This window comes from Acipenser ruthenus, chromosome 10 (genome assembly GCF_902713425.1).
Source record: "Acipenser ruthenus chromosome 10, fAciRut3.2 maternal haplotype, whole genome shotgun sequence".
Taxonomy (NCBI): Eukaryota; Metazoa; Chordata; class Actinopteri; order Acipenseriformes; family Acipenseridae; genus Acipenser; species Acipenser ruthenus.
In genome coordinates this window covers 27,660,709-27,686,132 of record NC_081198.1, presented here as the reverse complement: position 1 = coordinate 27,686,132, position 25,424 = coordinate 27,660,709, and the positions used below count along the sequence as shown (strand labels likewise).

At 37.8% G+C, this 25,424-nt stretch overlaps 1 protein-coding gene across 3 annotated transcripts in view; it reads left to right on the top strand.

Moving 5' to 3' along the window:
• sycp2l (synaptonemal complex protein 2-like) overlaps positions 1–19,043 on the top strand; it is a 30,430-nt gene extending 11,387 nt beyond the window's left edge. For 2 of the 3 annotated variants that reach the window (XM_034005368.3, XM_059032004.1), the window contains 20 exons: positions 1,403–1,463; positions 1,834–1,982; positions 2,372–2,432; positions 4,296–4,353; positions 5,159–5,186; positions 5,313–5,368; positions 5,638–5,683; positions 6,496–6,545; positions 7,865–7,928; positions 8,708–8,855; positions 9,023–9,069; positions 9,313–9,447; positions 9,767–9,830; positions 10,231–10,353; positions 10,960–11,066; positions 13,810–13,904; positions 14,163–14,262; positions 16,233–16,279; positions 18,624–18,687; positions 18,901–19,043. In XM_034005368.3, the coding sequence (XP_033861259.3) occupies positions 1,403–1,463; positions 1,834–1,982; positions 2,372–2,432; positions 4,296–4,353; positions 5,159–5,186; positions 5,313–5,368; positions 5,638–5,683; positions 6,496–6,545; positions 7,865–7,928; positions 8,708–8,855; positions 9,023–9,069; positions 9,313–9,447; positions 9,767–9,830; positions 10,231–10,353; positions 10,960–11,066; positions 13,810–13,904; positions 14,163–14,262; positions 16,233–16,279; positions 18,624–18,687; positions 18,901–18,954 (1,557 nt within the window). In that variant the 3' untranslated portion in view covers positions 18,955–19,043. The remainder of the gene's footprint in view (positions 1–1,402; positions 1,464–1,833; positions 1,983–2,371; positions 2,433–4,295; positions 4,354–5,158; positions 5,187–5,312; positions 5,369–5,637; positions 5,684–6,495; positions 6,546–7,864; positions 7,929–8,707; positions 8,856–9,022; positions 9,070–9,312; positions 9,448–9,766; positions 9,831–10,230; positions 10,354–10,959; positions 11,067–13,809; positions 13,905–14,162; positions 14,263–16,232; positions 16,280–18,623; positions 18,688–18,900) is intronic. The other variant, XM_059032005.1, reaches the window with a different exon arrangement.
• Positions 19,044–25,424: the final 6,381 nt, after the last annotated feature.

Below are 25,424 nucleotides of genomic sequence, written 5' to 3'. Positions count from 1 at the left end.
TATTGTGTCCAGTGGTCAACTCTTGCTTTGTCTGCCGAGCTTTTTGGAATCTCCGCCCATTTCGCTTTGTCAGTGCTCATTCGTTGATCAACAAGAGAAGACCTTAGCAGTGCAATGTGAAAACAGTGGTATGGAGTAATTGATATTATGAAGTAATTTTCTTTTAGTGCTGCGGAGAAGCTATCTGAGGTTCCAAACGACTATTGCTGCACATGAATTTGAAGGCAAAAATCCACATCGATGTTAGTCATAAATTTTATATAGTTGATAAATATTAGAGCTTTAACAACACATTTTGCCTTGTACAGACATAACCACATTGCCAGAATTTGCATGAAAGTTTCTGAAATGGCAAGTGCTGTGTGGGACAGTAGGGGGTGGGGGAAATAAAATAAAATAGTATCAAGAAAGTGTTGCTTCAGATTTTTGTTTTTGGTAAGCCAGAAGCGGGATACAGTTGGAGGTGTATTTCACGCTTTTCAAACATGGGCCCAACTTGCGAGGTACATGTTAAGCATAGTGATTTTTTTTTTTGTACTATGCCCCCTTTTCTAAAACATTTGAGTTTTTTATTCAAGTTACCATGGAAAATATTTCTGAAATGGATCATGGTACATAATCTATGCAGAAACGCACAGAATATTATATTGTAGGTTAAATAAAACATAAAAGGAAACTGGGATATATGTTCTAATCGAAGGCTATTATTGTAGCATGGCAGGTCCTGTTGTAGGCGAGTACCCAGGGTCTGGAAAGGTATGGGGATGAGTTCAGAGAATACTATGGAGATTAAAATGGTCAAGTACATCATTTAGTAGTAGTCTTGCCTGTACTATAAACAAAGTGAGGGGTATTTTAGCCCCTATTGTGCATTGTTTGACTTGGGCCTTTTTGTATCCTTTTATTTATTTTTATTTATTTTATATACCATTTTTTAGACCATCCTTTTTTAGAATATCTAATATCTTGTCATTTAAGCTTTAACTTGAGTACATGTGACTGAGTGATACAAGCAGAGGGGACAAAGCTTTCAGTATTTTCAGCTTCTTTGTTTATGGTGAATTGGTTATAATTGATTGGTTATTTTAAGGCTTACTTTGTATTCATAAATGGATTGTGTACCAATATGTGTACATTTTAAAAATATTTATTCATTGGCACTCAAATTGTCTCAGTTTTTAAAATGTTTCCACCTGGCTGTGCATACAAGTACCTGCACTTTTTTTTTTTTTTGTTGAGAATTTCACCCCTGCTTTTAGTGTATTGTACACCGAAATACAATCTGCTTACAAATTTCTAGGCACATTTAAAAATAAATATAAATTTAAATAAATAAAATAATAAATACAAAAATAAACCCTACTGTAAGGCATGAACTACTAACACATGTCTCGAAATACAGGGTGTTCTCTGGGACTCCATTAATATAGCTAAAGAAGCCGTGAGTGTGTATCGTTTGGAAGGTAAGTGGCTGTTTTATGTGCAGAGAGCACTATGTCACTTAAATACTTTTTGGGTGAAAACTGTCAACTTGCAAAGTTCACTCCCAGAGCCCCAATCCATTCTTGTAATTTACATTTTTACAATTGGGTAATTCAGTGAATAACCTCTTCTGCTTGCATTTAAAATAACATATTTGGTGAGACCAGACTGGTTTAATTTGTCACTTAGATTTTGTAACCATTTGAAGCTTTAAACATTTGAAGAAATTTGGCAAAATAACATTGCTGGGAGGGGAAAAAAAAAACCCTGCTATAAGAATTGGGTGATTCAGGACACACTAATTTACTTGGTGTGGAAAGATGACTTCTGAACCTTTTTTCCTCCCCACAGAAACTGATGAGCAAAATATATTGACAGTCTACCTGGCCAAGCCAATCTCGGGCAGTAACAAAGAAGGGAGCATGGTCAAAATATATTTCGACTCCTTGTATGACATCCAGATGATTGTCAAGAAGTTATTTGGAGAGGAGAAACATATGGCAAGTTGGTTCTTTAATACAGGTCCTTTTTTTAAATGAAATCTGAGGTGATAATTAGGTAGTCAGTCATTTTAGATGTGGATGTGAGTGTAAAATGTTGAATTCTGGAGTAACGAATTACAATACATTAAATTGATTGCCATGTATTGGGTTTTATGAAATAGCAAGAATAGAAGGAGCAATATCATTGTCTAAAAGGTGTTCCAACCAGCACAGTTTGGAATTTCAGAACCTCTCTGCCCGATTTCTTGGCAATCAATTCACTTTGGGTGGGCAGTGCAATAACACAATACAGGGTGTTCAAAATGGTCCAGATTCGTTCTTATTATAACCTCATTTTTATTGAACTTTTTGGATTAACTTGGTTTTATTTCATCTTTCCCTCTTAGAAAAGTGCATGTATTTCCCTCTTGGCACAGAAGACACCTGGAGCCAATGCTGATATCAAAGGTTCTTTTTTAGTTTTGTTTTCTTGAATATTGTTTTAAAATGTAACTTGTTTTGAACAGACATGCTTGAACTCTTGCAAATTTTACTTTGTGTGTATAACACATGGATGAAGGCTATATTTGCATCCTGAGCCGTTCTTAAAAAAAAAAAAAAAAAAAAAAAAAAAAAAAAAGTGTGTGTGTATATACTGTGTGTGTGTGTGTGTGTGTGTGTGTGTATATATATATATATATATATATATATATATATATATATAAAAACTAACTGTACTGCTGAACTTAGTCTCTGACAGTTTTTATAAATTACTCTACTTTTTGGTCTTGTTTATGATGTCACAGAAACCCTAGATGAAATTTTCCTGTAACTCACTGAAGCCCATCTATTCTAGAGATAGATACTGAGCATCAAAAGAAACTTACCACTCATGACATTTTGTTTTTGGCGAAAAAAATAAGGTATATAAATGATGGTGGACATTGACAATGTTTTTGGTTTCTTTTTAATCGCTCGATCATTCATCCTTGACCATGACACACTTCAGTGACTGACTGAAGCATATGCACTTAATCACCTAATTAGTGAGACCGTTGATCGGAGTGATTTCAGTTGTTGAATTGCATGCTTGAATAAAAGCAATCAAGAAAAACACCAATATGCACGTCTGTCAAGAGAGCAGCGCCTTTGTGCAATCGGCATGTTGGAGGCTGGACTAGGGCAGCGTACTGTGGCTCGCCGTCTTGGGTGCTCACAGCCAGCAATTTCAAACCTGGCAAGACGGTATAACCAGACACACACTGTCCATGACAGGCCATGAACTGGGAGACCAAGAGTCGCACCTGCCCAAGATCGACAGATCATTATGCAGCATCTTTATGATCTTTTTCACACTGCTAGTCGAACAGCATCTGATACTGCAAGTTGTAACAATCCATCTACAGGTCAGTCTACCATACAGGGGTCCGGTGCTCAGCAATGTGCTGTGTCGCAACAGGATGAGGTGGTGCCAACAACACCTTGGGTGGACTCGCCTTCAGTGGAGCAGGTCCTCTTCAGTGATGAATAGAGATTCTGCATAGACTGCCATGATGGATGTCAGCGAGTATGGCGTAGACATGGTGAACGATACACTAATTGTTGTGTACGAGAGACCAATCCGTGGGGAGGTCCAAGTGTGATGGTCTGGGCAGGAGTGTCTAGTTGCTACAGAACTCCACTGGCAGTGATTGATGGCAACATGACTGCACAGCGATATCTTGACCAAGTCCTAAGGCCTTACTTGGTGCCCTTCCTGCAAGCCCATCCTAACATGACGACATTCCAGCAAGACAACACATGTCCATATGTTGCTCGTGTCACGACAGCTTTCTTGCAGAATGCAAATGTGAGTCATGACATGGATGCCTTATTCCCCAGACCTAAGCCCAATTGAACATTTGTGGGATAAACTTGGGTGACATGTGGCTTCTAGGGCTCGGAGACCACTGAACAGGCAGATGCTTATCCAGACACAACAAGAGGAATGGGCAAGGATTCCACAAGACAACATGCGAAACCTGGCGCAAAGCATGCGGCGCAGATGTACTGCTTATATTGCTTCCAGCGGTGGCCACACACACTACTAGCCTGTGACTTTCACAGTATCCCCTGGCCCCCCATAACTTTAGACAGTAAAATGTCAATTGTTGGTCAGCACAGTAAAAAGTCACTGCACCTGCTGTGAGACAGTTTGTCATTTTTCAATCGCATCTAGTGCATTTTATCCAAATATGAGTGATATATTTGAGCATCAAAAGAAACATAAGTGAGAAGTTTCTTTTGAAGCTCCGTGTGTGTGTATATATTGTTTGTTTTTTGTCCCTCCAGATTTGAGAAGTGCAGATTTTATACCTCTGGCTGGGGATGAGTATACATCACAATCCAGGTAGACCGTTCATGTCTACCTTGCCATATCTGTGTTCATGTGTCCTGATCAAAATACTTTTTCAGAGTTTCAAGGGAGTGGAGTTGCTTTGAGGATGGGCCCTTTTATTAGCAGTCATGTGGCCCATTCAAATTATTATTGTTTTTATTTTGCACACAGTTCGTTGAAGCATTGTCTAATGGTTTGCAGGGATTTTGCTGTGTAACAGAGTAACTTTGTAATATATTTGCTTCTAATGAGCCGACAGGTGCTGGGATGGGTATCTGACACCCACCTTGCCTCCACTAGAGGACTCCCTGATATGCGCTACCTGTCTTGTCCGAGTTGGATATATTCCATGAAACTAATCTGTCCCACTCAAACAAATTGAAAGAGGCAAAACCTGGATTCCTGATATTTTAAAGGAAGAATGTAAAAATAGGTTACACCAAAAGTCAAGTGATTTATTAATGTACTTTGTTTTTATTCCAAAAAAATGCAAAATGGGCAGCAGTAAGTGAATTGGTGCTATTCTTTTGAAGGGAATGCACAGTGTGTGTTTGAGGAGGGCACAACATACTGTAATCTCTCCCCTTTGAGTAAAGTATGTGTTGAGCAAACTTGGTTAATAAGATATCCAGAGTTTACTGTATTGTGTCCAGTGGAGCTGTGAGCACAGATATCCAGGAAATGAGTTGACTGTTGGGTCCAGTGGAGCTGTGAGCACATCAATATTTGTAATGTATTTTGGCATATTAAACCAGACTCCTGGTGCATGCAGATTCCATTGCCATAACCCTAACTGAGTTTTTAAATTTTTTTGCAGCCACGTTTCTCAAGGTGAACATCCTGATGTAAGTGTGGGTGTTTTTTTTTTAATTTTTTTATATATAACTGATTTTTGCAGGTGTGCTTGGGTGAAACAGCACCTGTGTAATCTCTGCAGTGTGATACAACTACATGCTTTTTTCTTTCCATAGAGTATCGTTGAGGACACCCCTGTGGAAAAGGAAGAACTGCATTTAGAAGCAAAGAAGTGTGTCATTTAATTCCCACTTTTTGTGATTTTTGGTGCTTACAAAATGTGTTTGACTAGAGTTGTGCTAAAAACAAACTGAGTTCTCACCTTTTTGAAAAGTATGAATTACTTGTTTCTGATAGTAGGTGTGGTGGGGTGTTTCATTCTACAGAGGGTTGGAATGAAAACAATTATCCTGTTCGTTTTTTCAAATTCGCTAGCTTAATTTATTTTTGTGTGTTTTTGTTATTAAGATTTGGTTTACTAAATGATTATTTTCTTCCCAGGACACTGACCGATGCATTTGAGCTTGACACTCCGTCTGAATCCGAGGTTGGTTGGTTGGTTGGTTAGTTAGTGAGTGTGTGTGTGTGTGTGTGTGTATACAGTCACTGACAAAAGTACTGGCACCCTGCGCTTACTGTACCAGAATTCAAGGTAATGGATTGAGGACAAGCATTTAGTAAATGTGAACCACTGTTAATAAAACAAAAGCAAAATGCACAACTTCTAGTAACTTTAAATCTTTTTGTTCCAATTTTAAAGGGAATACTTGTGCATGTCTGTAAATATAGACCCAGGTTCTCAAAACCACAGGTTATTCGGTAAACAAATTCATACCAACATGAATTCTTGGCTATGTAATCAAGAAGACCCCACTCCAACATCTGCTTTATCCTTGCACTCAATATCCTATTCATAAATCTAAAAATAAAATATAAAACACTGCTTGGCCATTGAACCGGTCAATTTTATTAATTTATTTTATTTGCATTACAGAAACTATACATGTGTCTTTTTAATTTCTGGTAATATTCATGAGTACCTTTTTGTTTATGTAAACACCTTTGTAGTTCAATTTGTTCATTGAGCGAAGTCTTAGACAAAGTAACACAGCAGTTTGAGCTGAAAGGTGCCGTGCAGCATATTGCAATTTTCAATTGGTCTACTTCCGAGGATTACTGTTTTATTTATGAATTCAGGGGTTTGGGGAATTGTGGATAAAGCAATTTTCAGTGAGTGATTTATGCAAAGTGTGTGGGGATGTTTTTTTTTTTTGTGACGGACCATAACTTGTACCTAGCTTAGTTCTTGTAACATCCTTAAACGTGTGACCCCCTTAATTTCTTTCCATTATATTTTAGCTTATTAAAGCAAAACAGAAACTGCATGGGTACCCTGGACCATCTGACAGGTATGGAAACATAGATTGTAGTAGATGGACCAGGTTGTCCTGCATAGAGCGTAGTCTGTCAGATCCCAAACCCGTGCTGCACCCATTCATCACAGGCTGATTCTAAACTATACTGTTCATCACCTTGTTATGGGGTTATGCCTGACAGAGGTTTGCCTTGCCCTTCTCTCTTAAAATACAGATGAACCTTGTTTTTTATTACGATTTCAAAAAACACCTCTCTTAATATCTCACAAACCCGCTTGTTCGTTTTGTGCAGCCTGTCAAATGCTGCTTCGCCAGGCTTTACTAAGTAACCACAGGATATAATTTAATTTCCAACGCAACGAACAACCAGTAATCATCTCTGCTGATAAACTGACATTTTGTGCGGCCTGTCAAATGCTGCGTGAGCGGTCTTAACAGGCGGTCTTAACAGGATACAGTTAACACCGTGCAACTCCTAATTGATAGTTCTCATCTGTTAACAATTCATATTTTTTTAAAATTTTTTATTTTAATTAAGATAATGATGCACAGTTTCATTCCTGTTAATGATACAAAACGTATTTGTCCTATAGTAAACTATATGCATTTGTTTAAATGTAAAGAACGACTAAACGTACAATATTAAAACCCTTCAATTCACCGTTTTGGTTTTCTTTCTCTTTCTCTTAACGTGCTGTCCATAGGCAAACGTGAAACTCGGTTTACATCATGACCCACTTTTATATCCCGAATTATGCCTGCACAGCAGTCATGATATGAAGCGGGTTCATCTGTATATAAATAACATCTGTGATTTGTGTTAGAGAATACAGCTCTGGCCAAAAGTTTTACATCGCCTATAATTTTAGGATTGAGGCACGAATAAAAAAATGAGTAATTTTAGATCTTTTATTTATCCTGTAATTGAATAACTATAAAATGATATTGCAAAAGTCTACCAGCAGCCATAATAGTACAGTATTTAATGTTGGACTTTAAACATTATTCAGCAGGTTTCATTTGCTTCATGAAGCTAAATTAGTTCCATCTAAAGTGATGAAACAATTTTGGCCTTAGCTGTACAGCATTGGAAACGTTCTGTAGTTATGGAAAGAAAAGAACAGCTCTCCAGGTTGTTCAGAAGCAGGTTGTGGTGTGTGTGTGTGTGTGGGGTGTATTTTTTTTTTTTTTTTTTTTTTTTTTAATGAAACACCCTTTTTGGCAGGATCTTCAGTTACAGTTATAAATTTAGATTTTAGAAATTTGATAATGCACATGTGCTGAATGACCTGGATTCTCAGAACCTTGTACTGTCTGTTCTGGATTTGAGCTTGTATCTTATTCCCTTTCAGATCTTTAACAGCACAATTGAAGACTGACGAGAAACAGAAATCAACACTGCACACAAAAACAACGGTAACGGGGGGGGGGGGGTTGGTAGTTGCTGTTTTGGATCAATTATATGAAATTGCAAGATGTTCATTCTCTCTCTCTCTGAAATACTAGATGTTGGTTGATTCCTAATAGATGAAGATTGCAGTATATTGGGGCTTGATTCATTGGGGACAGAAGTCTGCTCAACCAAAGCCCCAGCATGGTGTTTGGTATAGTTTGGTGGGAGCTGTTCTGTGAGATGTTAAACCAAGGTCCTGTCTGGAAATGGAAGATATCATAAAGAGCAGAGTTGGTGTCATGCATACATCTTAATCATGGTACTCTGACGGTATGCTTTTGAGTTGTACCTTATTAAATGGCAGTAACTTCAGTATAGTGAGCCCACACTTCTCTCTATTCTACTTGGTAAGTGTGGGGTGTCGTACAACAGGGGAGAGCAGTGTTGCATTGGCTCTGGCGCTTACGTGAGTTAGGGAGGCTAACCTGACAGGGACTGTTCTCAAAGCTACAGTGCACCCCACTGAGCAGGTGGACACCTGCAGGGATGGCCTTTGTTCACAGGCCAGTAGCTTTCAGACAGCCACTCTGGTTCAAAAGGAGATTGACTTGGTCGTGGGATTGGAGGACTCCTATTGAACCTTCAGTTCTCCTTAGCTGATGGAACATTTTAATTGGACATTCATAACTATGGAGAAAATCTATTTAAAACTAGAGACACCATCTGCTTTCATGTTGTATTTGGCAAACGTGTGTGTGGTTTTTTTTGTAGGCTTTTTTTTACATCCTGTTTTCATTTTCAGTCTTGGCGTACCAAAAAGGGTCTCTTTTCTGAGAGTGAAGCAAGCACCTGCCAAAGTGAACGAAGCTTAATCTTGGATTTACCGCACAGAATATCGTTGAAAAAAGATTATACCAGGAGGAAGCCAAAGATTAAATCGAGACTAAAAGGTATGCCATGCATAAGCATATTAATGGTGTGAATACATGGTAAATTTCATTGGTTTTCATTTGTGTCCCTGCAGAGTTTAATAGAAAGTGTGTGGTGTGTGTTGTGTGGTGTTTTTTTTTTTTTTTTTTTTTTTTTTGTCAAATATTTAATTTTTGTCCCCTCCTAGTTTTACCTTTATCATCCAGCAGTGGCGAGGAAGAGCAAAGTCGCAAGGTAGACTATTCATTTACTGGTGTGTTAAATGTATAACTGCGATAAAGCAAAAAATATCTATCATTCTAATTCCTTGTTGGTGTAATGCCCCATGTGGTTTTTAATAACTTGCACATTTTAAGGCCTTTGTGGAAAAAATCACATTGTAAAGTGCCATCTGTATAACGAGTGCCATTTGTTTAGTGGTGTGTGTGTGTGTGTTTTATATTTTTTTTATTTTTTCTTTTCTTCCTCTTCCCTCAGTCAAGGCATTCAATACCAAAATTATATCCAGAAGTAAGAAAGGAAAAAGTGAAAATTGTGCCAGAAACTACACGGGAAACTGAATTGGAGGATACTGTATTTTTGGATGATTTTATGGAAATATCTCCAGAAAAGGTAATTAAGGTTTAACTGTCAGTTATCAGTCTGTTAGTGAAAAGGCTGTTGGATAAATTAATGCTCTCTTAAATCTGTTTGAAATTATGTATCTCGGAGGATGCTAATGGCTCTTGCCCTTTACACTGCTGTAGTCTGTTCAGTCAAGTTTGGAAATGAACTCTTTCATGACGTTTTGTTTGTTTTGTTTTATAAAGGCTACCACCACCACAGTATAATAAATCCACACTGCATGCACAGTTGCTCCTCATGACGATGACCCAGTGTGGTTCTAATAATGAGTGAACGTTTTGGTAATTTTTTTATTGCTGTCTTTCAGGTGCCATTACCAATGAATGGTGATCTCGGCAATGAATTAAGGAAAAGAAAGCATGGCTCTTTAGGTAGGGGTTACTTCATAAAAACAGCCTTTTTATATACAGTATCAATTACATGGTTGTAATTAAGTATACATTTTGATACCAAGTGGCAGCGTTCATAGTTCATGTAAAACACAGATCTGATTTTCTTTTTGTTGAAGTAGTTTGTATTGTATACTGTGTAATTGATTGGCCTATACTTTTGAGCAATGGCCTGACGCCAAACCACTGAATTAAGTAAGCTTTTATTAATCCATAGCATGCTGCCAATATTGCCCCGCCCCTATAGCCAAGAGGTGCCCTGTGATATCGCCCTGTACACCTCAAGGTGGTGGGGTGGACGCACGCATACACATTCCAATACTTGACATTATTCTGCTTCTTTCTTTTTTTGTTTGTTCCCTCCTTTTATATACCACTGCAGCAACAGAGCCTAGTAACCGCTCCCAGAATGCCGTTCGTGAAGCTACTAAAGAACAGCAAAGCTGTACACCACCAGCAAAAAAACAGTTCATTTCGACTGAGAAAAAGCAAAGCATTGGAGAAGGTATCTGACCTGTTCAAACATCGCTCTTCCACTCCTGAAGTCAGTTTAGCTTCACGTCCAACGTTTTCATGGAAAGGATGGATAACTCTGGAAAATCTATTATTATTATTATTTATTTCTTAGCAGATGCCCTTATCCAGGGCGACTTACAATTGTTACAAGATATCACATTATTTTTACATACAATTACCCATTTATACCGTTGGGTTTTTACTGGAGCAATCTAGGCAAAGTACCTTGCTCAAGGGTACAACAGCAGTGTTGAACCCACGACCTTCCAGTCAAGAGCCCAGAGCCCTAACCACTACTCCACACTGCTGCCCTATAGAAGGGGGTGGTTGTCACTAATCCTGTGGTACAAAAGCGGTGTTCTGTGTTTCTCTTGGTTGTATTTAAATGGGTATTGTCCTATCTCTCTATAAAATTTATATTAACTCTTTGTCTTTTTTGAAAGACATTCTAATGTACTGCAACATGTTTTTGGCCATTTTGCTTCAAGGTGCCATTCCTCTTTCACTATTCCACCTGCTGATGTTTTACAGTTTTAACTGCTTCTCTTTTATAAATCCAAATGAAGACCTTGTTTATTGCTTGTTTTTTGACAAGAACATACTGAAACAGGGTTAAGTGAAGACTCGGATTCTGGGACAGAGGGTGCCAATTTTAGTGCTGCATTTGAATGCTTCAGCAAAGACCTGCAAAACAAATTCTGGGTAATATCTTTTACTATCCATTTATTGTATTACTGTTTGCAGTCTTTGTTCAAAGTTTGTGGTGGAGGGTCGTTTTTAAATAAAACCAAAACCTGTTAATGTAACAAATCATTTAATTAAGCGCTTTTATTATACTTTTGTAATTTAAAAAAGAGAATATTTGGCTCCTGGTGTCAACTATACCATCCTTTTCACTTTGGACTCGTCGTGTATATGTCTTCCCAATGATAGCAGTCTTTAATGACAGAGAATATGCTATGACCCAACTGAAAATTTAACCTTGGCCTCTTCACCCTTCTATTGAGGTGTGTGTTTATTTTATTTATTTATTCATTTAATTAAATGTGTGTGTATAAGTAATATATGTGTTTTTTTTTTTTTTCATTAGTTAAGTTTTTAAATTGGGACTGTCCTTCTGCAGTGATCTAGTGATACATTAGTGTCTTACTATTAGTTGTATGACCGAAGGAACTTGTGTCTTTTTGAAGCTCCGTTCAGCTACAGCGGTTGAGGCAACATGGGATAGATTTGCTCTCCTAGGCTTGAATTGTGTATAAAGACATGTGTTTCTTGGTCTCTGCCTCATTGATTATTATGTGTGCGGATTCCTGTTCCTTGTTCATTGGTTTGGGGCCAGTCTCAAGTTTGACTCTGTGAATCCTCTTTTCATTCTGAAGGTTTCTGTTTTGCATTGTAAAGCCCAGGGAACATAGAGCACCTTTTTAAGGAGCAGAGGCTTGGAGCCTGGCAGACCTTGTTTTGAGGCAACTTGTTTTTTAAAATTCACAGTTTAACAAAAAAAGGGGTATTTATTATTTAAACCTTTTTGTGAAGTAGAAAAAAGTAACATTGTTGCATTCAAAATTGATCCATTTATTATACAGTGCCTATAGAAAGTCTACACCCCCTTTCAAAATGTTTACCTTTTGTTGCCTTATAGCCTGGAATTAAATTCCATTAAAATATACACTTTTTTTATTTTTTATTTATCTACACATCCTATACCACAACTTCCAAGTGAAAAAATATTCTAGAAATTTGTAGAAAATTTAATTTAAATAAACTGAAATAGCTTGGTTGGATAAGTGTCCACCCCCCTTGTAATAGCAATCCTAAATTAGCTCAGGTGTAATCAATCGCCTTCAAAATCACACACCAAGTTAAGTGGCCTCCATCTGTGTTAAATTGTAGGGATTCACATGATTTCAGGATAAATTCAGCAGTTCTTGTAGTTTTTCCCTCTGCTGGGATGGTTTAGTCTTTCAAAGCAAAGACTGAACCATGAGCACCAAGGCGCCTTCAAAAGAACTCCGGGACAAAGTTGTTGAAAGGCACAGATCAGGGGATGGGTATAAAAAAAAAATATCAAAGGCCTTGAATATCCCTTGGAGCACAGTCAAGACTATTATTAAGAAGTGGAAGGTGTATGGCACCACCAAGACCCTGCCTAGTTCAGGCCGTCCCTCCAAACTGGATGACCGAGCAAGAACGAGACTGATCAGAGAGGCTACCAAGAGGCCAATGGCAACTTTGCAAGAGCTACAGGCTTTTATGGCCAAGACTGGTCAAAGTGTGCATGCGACAACAATATCCCAAGCACGCCACAAATCTGGCATGAAGGAAGCCATTACTCAAGAAAGCCCTCTGGAGATTCTGCAGCCATGTGGCAAAGTTTTGTGGTCTGACGAAACTAAAATGGAACTTTTTGGCCTAAATGCAAAGCGTTATGTTTGGCGCAAACTCAACGCAGCACATCACCCAAAGAACACCATCCCTACTGTGAAGCATGATGGTGGCAGCATCATGTTATGGGGATGTTTTTCATCAGCAGGGACTGGGGCACTTGTCAGGATAGAAGGGAAAATGAATGGAGAAAAGTACAGAGAAGTCCTTGAGGAAAACCTGCTGCCCTCTTCAAGAAAGCTGAAACTGGGATGGTTCTTTTCAGCATGACAACGACCCAAAGCACACAGCCAAAGCTACACTGGAGTGGCTAAGGAACAAAAAGGTAAATGTCCTTGAGTGGCCCACTCGGAGCCCTGACCTAAATAGTCAAATTTGTGGCATGACTTGAAGATTGCTACCCATCAATGCTCCCAAAGGAACTTGACAGAGCTTGACAATATTTGACCACTCTTTACAAAACTGTTCAAGTCTAGGTGTGCGAAGTTGGTAGAGACCTATCCCAACAGACTCACAGCTGTAATTGCTGCCAAAGGGGCTTCCACCAAGTATTAACTCAGGGGGGTGGAGACTTATCCAATTATGATCTTTCAGTTTTGTATTTAATATATAATTTTATCAAACTTTTTTTCCCCTCAACAGTGTGGAGTATGGTGTGTAGATAAGTGGAAAAAATCCTCATTTAAATGCATGAAACTGAGGCAATGACACAACAAAATGTGAAAAAAGTTCAAGGGAGTGTAGACTTTCTATAGGCACTGTACATCAAATGTTCCTGAATATTTAAATGCTTGCCAGAAACAGTAAATGCTAAATTGTAATTAAGGTCCACATTAAGAGATGAAGTTTTCAGCATCTGTGGATTATCAAACAAAATGTAAATAACAGACTTGAGAAATGTCCCCTTACACTGGACAGAGCAAATGGAAGAAATATATATTTGTGTGACCAAAAATATTAATGAAGACAGTAATGGGAGGTTGCTATTACGTGTACATGAATATCTCATGATATTCTGTAATGCAATGCATGTTGGGTTAACATTTTCTTTTCTCTGAAGCCTAGGTATAAGAGGATGGTGGTCCGTGCACAGCATATCATGGGCGGTTCCAATGAAAGTGTATTGTCACTCCTGAACAATGTTCATAACTGCAGGTAGTTGGTTCTTAAGCTATGCAACGCTCTTGTAAAGCAGTGTAATCAAAATTTATTGGACTCTTGGCTTACGTTTTGAAGCAGTGTGTGTTTGGTTCCCCCCCCCCCCCCTCTTGCCCCCCTTTTTTATGAAATTGGGGTAGTTTTTATTACTCACTGTCTATCTCTTCACCCTTCTGGGTAAGAGTTTTTCATTCCGTCTTGACTCAAGTCAATATTTGTATACAGTACAGCTTCTAACTCCTTTCCTCTTATTAGGTTAAAGAAACTGGAAAGGTTCCAATCAGTAGTTGTTGGTGAGCTTATGAATCTGGAGAAGGATAACAAGGCTCTAATGGAGGTGGAGAACAACATAATGGTATGTGTAATTCTATGTGGTAGTCATCCGTCCTTCCTTGCGAACGTGTCACACTTATCTCCACATCTGGACAACTGCTTATCCAATTGTAATGAAACTTTGGTATTCAATGATTTAGCATGAGTTGATGGGGCTTTCTTTGTTATTTAGAGATGGCTTTTGTCCCAGTTAGACTCTGTAGCATCTGCACTTCCATACTATTTTTAAATTGCAATATTGTATCTTAAATACTGTAATATTTCGACAGATCTACAATGTTTCAGTTTAGATTGGATTAAACTTTTAAATTGAGATTAAAATTAGTGTACAATGTTAATGTATTAACTACTGTATGAAGACGGTCAATTCACTAAATTAATGAGTGGGATGATGACTTGTGTTATCTTAACTGACATCTCGTGACTAGAACTAAATTACAAATAAGCAGACCAGGGCTGTACAACTACAGGCCATTTGTTGAGAAATATCGGATTCTGGGGCTATAGTGGTGTGTCGGTCCAAGTCATTTATATAAACAAGGAACACACATGCACATTGCAACGTTGTTAAATTTGCAGATGATATCAAGCTTGGTGGAATAGTGGACCCTGAATCTGCAGCCCAGCTAATTCAAAGGGACTTGGCTCATCTCTGTAACTGGGCAAACTTGTGGCAAATTAATTTTAATGTAAAGTGTTGCATATTGGGTGTAGCAATCCCTGTTTTTAGAAGTATAAAATGAACAGGATGGAAATAGGGGACAAGGACTTTGAAAAGGATCTTGGAGTTATAGTGGAGTCATCATTAAAAGTATCTTGCCAATGTGGTGAGGCAATTGGACAAATAGAATGTTAGGCTATATTGCAAAAAGCATTGAATACAAGTGTAGAGAAGCAATGCTGAGATTATACAATGTTCTAGTTAGACTCCCACCTAGAATACTGTGCAGTTTTGGTCACCTCACTTCACTACATCCCTGCATTCTGATACGGAGAAGGGCAACTAGGCTGATCCCAGGACTTAATGATATGAGCTGTGAGGACAGGTTCAAAGAATTGCCTAGAAAAGAGAGCGGGGACTTTATTGAGTGTTTTTAAAATGATGAATGCTACAGATAGTTGATCCAAGACACTGCTTCAAATTTAGCAGAGAGAACAAGAGGGCATCAAGGGAAGGTAGAAAGCGTGATCTCTTATACAGTTTTATAAATGCATGGAATAGTCTACCACGAGGTGAAGTAGTAGGATCTAAAATATTGGGAACATTTTAAAGACTAGGTTCTGTACGTTTTGAAATTGAATAATGGGATGGTTAAGGTTTTAATCCATCCGGATTATTCGCACTAGCAATATCATCTCTGGTCCCCCCCCCCCTTTTTTTTCTTTTTGTTTTGAAGTTGGTTCTTTTGATTGGATTTTAGGATTCATTTTTAAAACCTGTAGTTATTGGGCTGTAGTTAACACACCCGTCAGGCCATGTGACCAGCAGCAAGGCTACTGGGGTGCACAAGTTTTTCTGCAGCTTAGTGTTGTATTTGAAATATTATTTAACCAAAGATTCTCAGCAAAATTAAAGGTACAACAGTGATGAACAGTTAATTAAGAAAATGGATTTGAAAGCATTGGTTAGTACTCTGTTAAACATGAGCATATCTGACCACAGAGCCCCCCTCTACAAATGTACCACCCCCTGGTGGGTGTGACTGAAAAGTACACACCCATTCAGTAGAAACACCATTCAACATTCCTTTTGAAAGTGATGGCCACAAAAACTGGCAACAGAATACAAAGCAAGTTGGTTTCTGCTCCATTAGGTTTCCTTCCCTTTTGAACTGTCAATCAAGACACCCAGAAACCAGCTTTAGGGAACCGTATTAACCAATGGAAAACTACGTACACGTTACATACACAAGGTTGTAAGAGGATGTCATGTAAAACCTCTTATGATTTATCAAATGTTTTCTGTTCATAACATAACTGTTTTGGTTTTAGGATTTCTGCAAAGAAATAACATCGTTTTGTGAAACCCAGGAAAAAAGGTGATTTTTTTTTGCTTTAATTTATTTTAAGGACTTTTTTAAATTGGTTGAATATTCACAAATAATTTATAAATAAATATTTATTTATACATGCTTCATCTGCTGCTGCTTCATAGCCCTGGATTCACAATGGTCCTGGACTATCTTACCTAAGAACATAAGAATGAACTTTCAATTCATACTGACTTCAAAGGAATTGCAAGTTTTAGTCTGGCTGTCGATGAACAGTTATTGTGCTGAAGAGCCTGGTGCATCTAAGCATGCAGCAGAGAATGTTCAAATTGAGCCATTAAAATGTAACTTCATGTGAACCCTGTTAACAAGGGTCTGGTTAACAAACTTGATCTAGTTAAACAGATTTTTTTTTCTCCAATTAAGGAATTTAACAATTAGTATTCATTACAGTATATAAATCCTTTGTGGTTATCCTCTGAAAATATCAGATTTACATGTTGGGACCAATAGTGTAGAGTTGAGAGTATTGGGATGAAGAATGCTTTGTTCAAGTTCATTCCTACATGGTTGACTTAATGGAGTTCTGGGGACTGTCCTGCTGTAGAAGATGCCTGGTTTCCAGTGATCAAGGGACCAGGTTATACCAGAAAAACCTGCCCAAACCACCACCTGTCTGGACAGCTGCAATCATACAGAAGAGGTCAAACGATTTGTACAGCCTGCTCAGTTAATCTCTACTCCTTGGACCATTTCTCTGCCGTCAAAGTGTCTAATCTCCCTGGTCCTTGCATCTCTTCTCTTCCTCCCCCTCCCCCGTTCTAAAATATTCCTGAAATACATTTTGACTTGCTTGGAGAAGCCTTTTCTTGGATCGGACATGTGCAGTTTGACTTCATCACTTCACTTGTGCTTAACATTGGCTTTTCTTTTCGTGGACTGTTGGTGATGCCTCATTTTGACAATCTAGCTGACCGGTGGGTTTCGTCATGAAGGAAGGCATCGGAGCACCTGAAAGACCACCAAGTTCTTTCATCCAGCTTGTTTACGTGGTTTCTGAAAAAAATAGACCTTTTTCATCTCTACAGAAATGTACAGGTTTTCAAGCCATGCGGGTGTGTTCTGTAACGGCACAGTTGGGTCGCAGTGTGTACTGTTATCTGCAGTTAAAGGGTTCCCTGCAACATTTTCTTTTTCAAACAAAGCTAATTTTTTGGGGGGATAAACCTTGGCCTAGGACAATTGCAATTTCTAGCCAATGTGTTAACTTCAGCTAGCACTTGTTACCTATGTTAAAACTGCTTTGCTGTGTGGTCTATTGACCTTACAAGGTCTGTCATGCCACCACTGAAAAGCCTGTACTTGAAAACCCAGACGTAGACTTCATGCTTCTGTGTACCACGGTCCCTGCTTTCAACACTGTGCCCACAGTACTCGAAGGGGTTATCTACACATTTTTAAAGTATGATGATGCTATTCCTGTCTAATGCTTGCTGGACAACAAGGGACCCAGGGGCCGTATTCACAAAGCTGACTTAACTCGAAGACCAAAAAAAAAAGGGGCTTCAGTCCGTTTTGCAAACTGTTATCGAGGCCTGGAGTGCGATTTTCTGGGGGTGTTTACTCGGAACGCGTTTCTGTCCTCGCGTGACGTGTCTTCACCATCTCCTGCTCATGAGAGAGCTGCTCGCTGCCTGAGGGAACATTGTCAGTTTGGCTCCTTCACTGGGATTTATAAAGTAAGAAATATAATCGTATCAGAAAATGTACTGTAAATACATACAGCAATGTCAAACTAAGATTGTAAAATAGGATTTCATATTTCCTATTAACACATTACAATTATATTAATATTACAAAATAGTGAGTTGTCAGTGATTGGGCTCTCTGATCTTATACATTTTCAACTATAATTAGTGAAATATATTAATCTAAGCATTTAACAAATTATAAATCAGATTATTAATAGTGTACACATTTTTTCCAGCGTTTTTATTTTGCAAGGAGCTATCAGACGGATACCTTTTTTTATATTGTAAAAACTTCGTAAGGGTTTTCCCAGTCGACAAAAACACATAGGGCAATTTTCCACATCATGGGGGTTCTTCAAATAATTCACTATTATCTGACAAACCATGTTGGTTACAAATAGCTGGGTCAATCTCACATTAGGACTTAAGCCTCCTCCAGGATAGTCTTAAAGTTTAAGACCAAAATTCCATCGACTCATTTGTGAATAAGACCAAATTGAAGACTTATGACCAGTCTTGGACAAGTCATCTTTGTGAATACGGCCCCTGGACTATAATCGGAATCCATTTCATGTTGAGATGTCTAGAACCGAAAGCACTAGGGTAAAGCCAGTTGTGTTCATTCTTCCTTTTAACACTAGGCTGCAATCCTTGGATGTTCTGAATGAGAGCACCTTGGCAAAAGGAACACAGACATTTGCTGAGGTTTGTATTTATGCGTTGCAGTTTCCCCACCTCTTTCTCTCCCCCCCCCCCCCCCCCCCAACAAAGGTAAGGAAAAGAGACCTACCCTAACTTTTATATAATCGCACATCCTTTCTGCACTCCATCAAGAGGAGTACAGAACACACATTATAACCTTATTAGCCTCAATATTTCACATGAAATTATAATATATAAATTTTTTTCTCCCCATAGGAAGAAACGCTGGCCAGTAGCGAGAAGAAACTGCAGGCAATTAACACCCAGTAAAGGATATGCCCTTTTATTTAAAGGAAAAAATGATAAAACTAGTTTATATTTAGGTAATTATGTATTGAATAAATGTTTTGCAGTGTTAAGTATGGTGTCTTTTTTTTTTTTTTTTTTTTTTTTTAAATAGTGCCATCAACAGTAAATGGCTTTTTTTTTATAATGCTACAAATACACACAGTACCAGGAAACAACATATATAAAATCTAGAAACAACTGTTTACCTGTTCAATATGAAGGTGCATGGTGCAGAAAAAGCTTTAGTCTCAATTTATATAAAAAAAGCACTTCATCCCTTGAAACAGTAAAGAGTGCCAATCCAAACAAGGCTGGTAAAAGGTTAAAGCCCTACAGAAGGGGCACGTTTTACTCAATTGCCTGTCACTGCTCTCAGGCATCGGTTCTGCAAGTCAACAGGGGCTGCACATTAGCAGTAACTTAGTATATGAAAGGTGTGTGTGTTCTATTCTGAAGGTAAACGGCACTGTGTGTCTGTACAGTATATGAGACACGCTGTTTTACAACTTCATTAAGATGGGGGGGGAGTTTTAGTCATTTTAGTACTGTATCGGGTAATAAGCAGGATATTATAAAGCATGCAACTATCAAATATAATGCTAAAAACAAATGTATTGTACACAGACACGCAGTTTCATGAAAAGGATTTGGCTGAAAAGCATTCTATTATGCCAGTTAGCATGACCTGACTGGTGTGTAACATGTGGTGTTCTGTTAAATTCTTATTCCTCTCGGAAGGTGGAAAGTTGTTCAAATGTAATGTGCGCACTATGTAGGATTCCTCCTGTTCCACAAGTCAGACGAGGATGTGCTCGGTATCACAATAAAGGGAAGCAATTGATGCTTAATCATATGCAAGGATATTCCACTGTCTTCAAAGAGTTATGGGATATGTTTATTTTAAACACGCTAGGTTGCATTTTGATCGTGGTGAACCATTTTGGTTTAATTAACCTCTTTTGAATCCATAGGTGGAATTGAACTATTTGTTCCTGTATTTATGTATTTCAAACGGTTTTTGTGTGATACTAATCAAGATGTAAGCCTTATTGTATCATACATTTAAAATAAAAATGGCTGAACTTGTACTTTCTAGGTTTGTTTTTAGAAAACCCAGTAGAATCAATATTGACCGTGATGGTTGCATGAAGAATACTGGTCTCCCAAGAAGGGATGTAGATCAGCAGCTCCCAAACTGCTGTTTGCAAGGTCTAAAAGGTATCGTTAACACAATAGCTGCACATCAGTGTAAAGGACAGGTTTGTTTAAATAAATACACAAACACTCACTATTTTCTTTTTAATGGATTTCACAATCCCTCACTCCCTTTATTCAAGGGATTCAACCACAGATATGGTGTGTCATGTTATTGGGGAGCCTGTCGGAAACCATAAAAAAGGATTGCTACTTTGCGTGCCATTCCCATGCTATAGATCAGGTCTCCTCATTCTTACAAAGGCAGTTTTACTACTTGAGCTATCTTGTAATTCAGTGTGAAAGGCATTTTAGAATTAATACAATTCAACAAGGTAATTTCCCCAAGTCTAGGTTTGGCCATCAAGACTTTGAAGAAATGACTCCTCCTAAAAGACTACAATCTAGTTTTACAACTTGGGTTTGTAACTTTCAAAAGAAATATTATTGCTGTCGAGGTGGAATTATTTTGAAGAGATTGACTCCCCAGACAAAAGTAGTAAAGGCATGACACCATCTGTCACTTTTTTCCAAGCCCTGCCCTTTTGATTGCTTTATGACCCAAACCACACACCCATTGATTTATGACCTTAAACCCCACCCCTGTCCATGCTTCAGTGATTTATTACCCTTAAGCCCCGCCCCTTTCCACACCTTTGAGTGATTTATGGCCCTAAAGCCTCACCCCTTTTTCCCACGCTTTAGAGTGATTTATGACCCCTTCCCTTTATTTCTGACATTAAACGGACGTCCGTCCAAAAATAGCCCTCCCCTAAAAATGGTGTCTGTTTTACCCCTAGTTTATAGATTATCACAAAGAAAAGAGGAAGACAGAGAGAAAGAAGAAAAAGAAAGTTATATTGTAGTGCATTTTTTTGATTATGTTCGAGGCCCTCCGTAACAATAATTGGGTTTATTAACAAACAGAGAGTCCCTAAAACATTTTTGACTGTTCGAGACCCTCCGTAACAATAACCAGGGTTATTAACAAACAGAGTCCATAAACATGTGAAAGAGTTTCATCATCAATATATTATACACATATTACACTGAAAATTAACCCATAACAGCAGCCTTCAAATGTGCTGGGGGCTCTACATTTCTGTTGGATTTTCAGGTAAATGTGGTAGCTAACTGTGTCCATTCCATAATACACATGGTTCTATCTAATGGTTGATTTTAATATTACAACATATTCTAAAAAACGATTAAAAGTTGTTTTTGAATCCAATAAAGGTTAGCACAGGCTGAATTGTAAAGGTTTTAGGGTTTTTTAGGAGCCCTCCCATAACGCACCTGTATTTGCATAATGGTTTCTATTAACATTACAGAGAACTCTCAAAACCTAGTTTAATGTTATTTTTGAAGCTAAAAAATTGACCACTACATTCTTTGGCTTAATGTGATTATTTTAAGACCATACAAGACGTGGTTAGGTGTAAGAATCATCTTTTTTATGTTAAAAACTGTATAAATGTGGAAGGATTAAGCATTCTGCATACTGCCATGTGCTGGTTGATTTTAATATTGCAGCGGCCACGAATTGAATATGTTGTAAAGGCCTTTTTAAATGTTACCACTATATTCTTTGACTTAATGTGATTATTTTAAGAATAAATAATACGTGGTTAGGTATAAGAATAATCTTTTTCTGTTAAAACTGACGTTATGTTGTAGGATTCATATTGTCTTGATTAGCCGTTTTGCATACTGCCATCTGCTGGTTGATTTTTAATATTACAGAGTCCTCGAGCTGAATATGTTGTAAAAGCCTTTCAAAGTTAGTTTAGATGTTGATAAATGTTACCACTATATTCTTTGGCTTAATACGAATATTTTAAGACTAAGAATAATCTTTTTCTGTTTAACTGTATAAATGCGGTAGGATTAGCCATACCGCAGACTCCTGTCTGTAGCATGCTTTTAATAGCCTATACTGGCATTGGGTTCTAATTATTTTCAAAACAAATGTGATATGGTTGTCTTTTTATAATACTCTTTATATGATCTAACTTAACATGATATGGCCTGTATGTTATAATGTTCAAGATTTTACTGTATTTAACTGTATTTGCATTATTTTAACATATTAATTTTAGATCTTGAAACAAAATGACATACTTAAAGTACCTGAAAATCTTATCAAACACATTTGTGGTATATTTCATACATGTGGATAGAAAAATAATTTTCTACAGAAGTTATTTTGGCCTCCTTTATTTTGGAATTGTTTATTTTCTGTCAGATTAAGATTTTTTGCTGTCAAATTATAATTGATATGTTATAAAAGAAGAAAGATTAAACCAAACATACATTACCTTGTAGAATGACTGGGAATTTACAAACAGTATGAATGAGAACAACAAAGCATATTGCATAAAGAAGATACAAAGTACCCTTTACAAAGGGAATCATTTTCTTTATACATACCAGGGTGTGTATAAAGAAAATCAGCATATCTCTAAACTAGCTATTTTAAAACAGAAAGATTCCTGTTAAACGTAACACCACAATCAGCATATCTCTAAACTAGCTGTTTCACATTCTTACAGAATACACCCCTCAAAGAATAATATATTTAGAAGCCATGCGACAAGCATACAAAGAAGCAGTACCCATGTACACGTGTACTTTATTTTAGGGTTAATAGATTCCTTGTATTGGCTCTTCTGTTTGTTTGACACGTCTGTGGCGTCGGGTCAGGCAGCCTCAAAACAAGTCCAGAACAGTTGAATAGGGGTGCAGACACCGCTTGAACTATTGAGGACGTTTCCTGTCTTTGTAAAGCAGGTTCATGAAACACCTTTGCTTAATTTACATGTTAAGATCTCAAACAAACCCCCCGGCTGTTTTTGACCCATGACAACGATGTTACTTTTAACCCTCCATGTACGCCCTAGGTATCTCCACTTGTTCGTTCAGTAACGGGGGTGTACACTTTCAATCGGAGGACTCTTTGAAACGCCATAGGTAATTTAATGTTTTTGTGTTTTCTTTATTTTGTGTTTGTTTTCAGTTGTAGGTCTGTGTTTAATGTAATCCACGTCTGTACTGGCTGAATTTAGGCCTCAGGGGCGCCCTGTGGCATGCCTGTCTTCATTCATTGCGCGAGGCAAGCTCCCATATTTATCCCTCTATGATGGCTGCACGTTCGAGAAGCCCACCCTCTCGCTCCGAAAAACACCTTTTGTACACTGAATATTTTACAAATAAATTAAGTAAAACAATAAAGATGTTTTTTTTTTTATTTAGAAAATAAAACTAACTACTTTTTTTTGTTTTTGGCGGGGTTATTTTTAGTACTTCAAGTGCGAGTTTGGAGAAAGAAAAAAGGAAACACGGCCTCTGTATATGCTTTGCTGTCGTGCAAAATCAAATACAGTAGACCTGTTTACTGAAAAATAAATTAGAAGGCAGTAATAAAGTGGACTAGGTTCACGCCTTTATCTTATAGGCCTTCTTCAATTTAGGCCGCTAAGATTTCAGTTTACTAAAGACCCTGTATTATTTTTTTTTTATTATTTTTTAAGACATGAGTAGATAGTAGATAGTATATTTGCTAAAAACAATCGCTATACTATATTTTTATAAATGAGTAAATGATTACTATAAGCAAGTTTTTTCATTTTAAAATTCTGCGCGTCAAAAGTTTTTACAAGTACTATCATGGACCGTCTTCTGTGTTTAAACTCAACAAGCAAAATAAAATATCGGATAGTAAACAATTTGTGCACGTAACAAAATGACCTATTTCCCTCTTGCAAAAGGTATGAAATCATCCATCTGGTGATATTTTAGAAGAGGTTGTTACAGAGCATGCAGGATTCAGGTAACACCGCTAGGGTGGGAATACATTTGGCCACCCACGAGTATCACCGTTCCTCTTAATCACTTTTTTCATAATTAAAATACACGTTGTTTTATGTACATGTAATAGATGATGCTTGCAAACTCTATGTAGTAAGCTTGTATTGCAGGAGCACGTCGGGGCCAAGTACAGAACTGCAGCTAACTAACTTGGTCAAAACAGATTTAACAGGGACAGTTCCATGAATGTTATCCTTCACATTTTTTTTTTTTTTTTACCATTTCATTTAAGGCTGAGGAGTTTATCAAATGTATCAATAAACAACAAATCATAAATCACCAGTACAGAACAGAAATAGTTCACTATGATTATGAATAGTAAATTCAGAGAAGCTCTGAAAAACTTTCATAACCAGTACATAATATAACTCTTTATTTAACATTATTTATAGCATTATCATGTTTCTCAACGGCTATTATGCACACCATACAGTTCAAATTCAAACTAATGGAACATATTTTGATTTTTGTAGTTAAAATATAACTACAGTAAGATCACTTAAATAAACAGTAACATAGCTGTTATAAAACGGAAAGCTTACTGTTAAAAGCAACACTTATTTATTTTTTTCATTCATCCAAATATTAGTTGACTACTGTGTATTTCTTTAAATAGTAATTTTAAGTATTAATATTTTTTGAAGATGCATTACAGCTTTTTTTTGTTTAAAAATAGTTACAAGAAATTACATTTCAGTAATTATTTTTATTTCTGTTGTAATCTGTGCTTTATCTGTTTTAACCATTTTTTATTGTACACTTATTTGTACACATCAGCGGTGGCGTCCGGTCCCCGGGGTTGTATCGCTTCGCCTTCCGGCTCCTGACTTGGGCATACAGAACCTGCTGTCTCTTCGCCTCGGCGGAGATGACGCATTGCCCCCTGTGGTATTCGGTGTAGCCCAACTGGCTGCAGCACAAATGTCAGACACCGGCACCCTTCTAAAGAGGGCCCAGGATGTTGCCATACCCCTAGTGGAATGCGCCTTCAACTGCCCTGGTGGCCTGCAGATTCATAAGCTAATGTAATAGCATCCACTATCCAATGGGAAAGGCGTTGTTTAGACAACGGCTGACCCAAAGCCCTAGAACCATGGCATATGAACAACTGTTCTGTTTGTTTCACAGTCGTTGTACGGTCAATATAACACCTCAATGCCCGAACGGGGCAGAGCATGTGTAACCGTTCTTCCTCTGGGGAAGAAAAAGGAGGAGGATGGAATGCCATAAACTCGACTGGTTTGTTCATATGAAAAGGGGATATGACCTTGGGTAAAATGGCTGGATTTGGATGCATGAAGACTTTAGAACCGTCTCCTGTGAAACGAGTACATGATGAATGCACTGATAGTGCATGTAACTCGCCCACGCGTTTGGCTGATACCACTGAC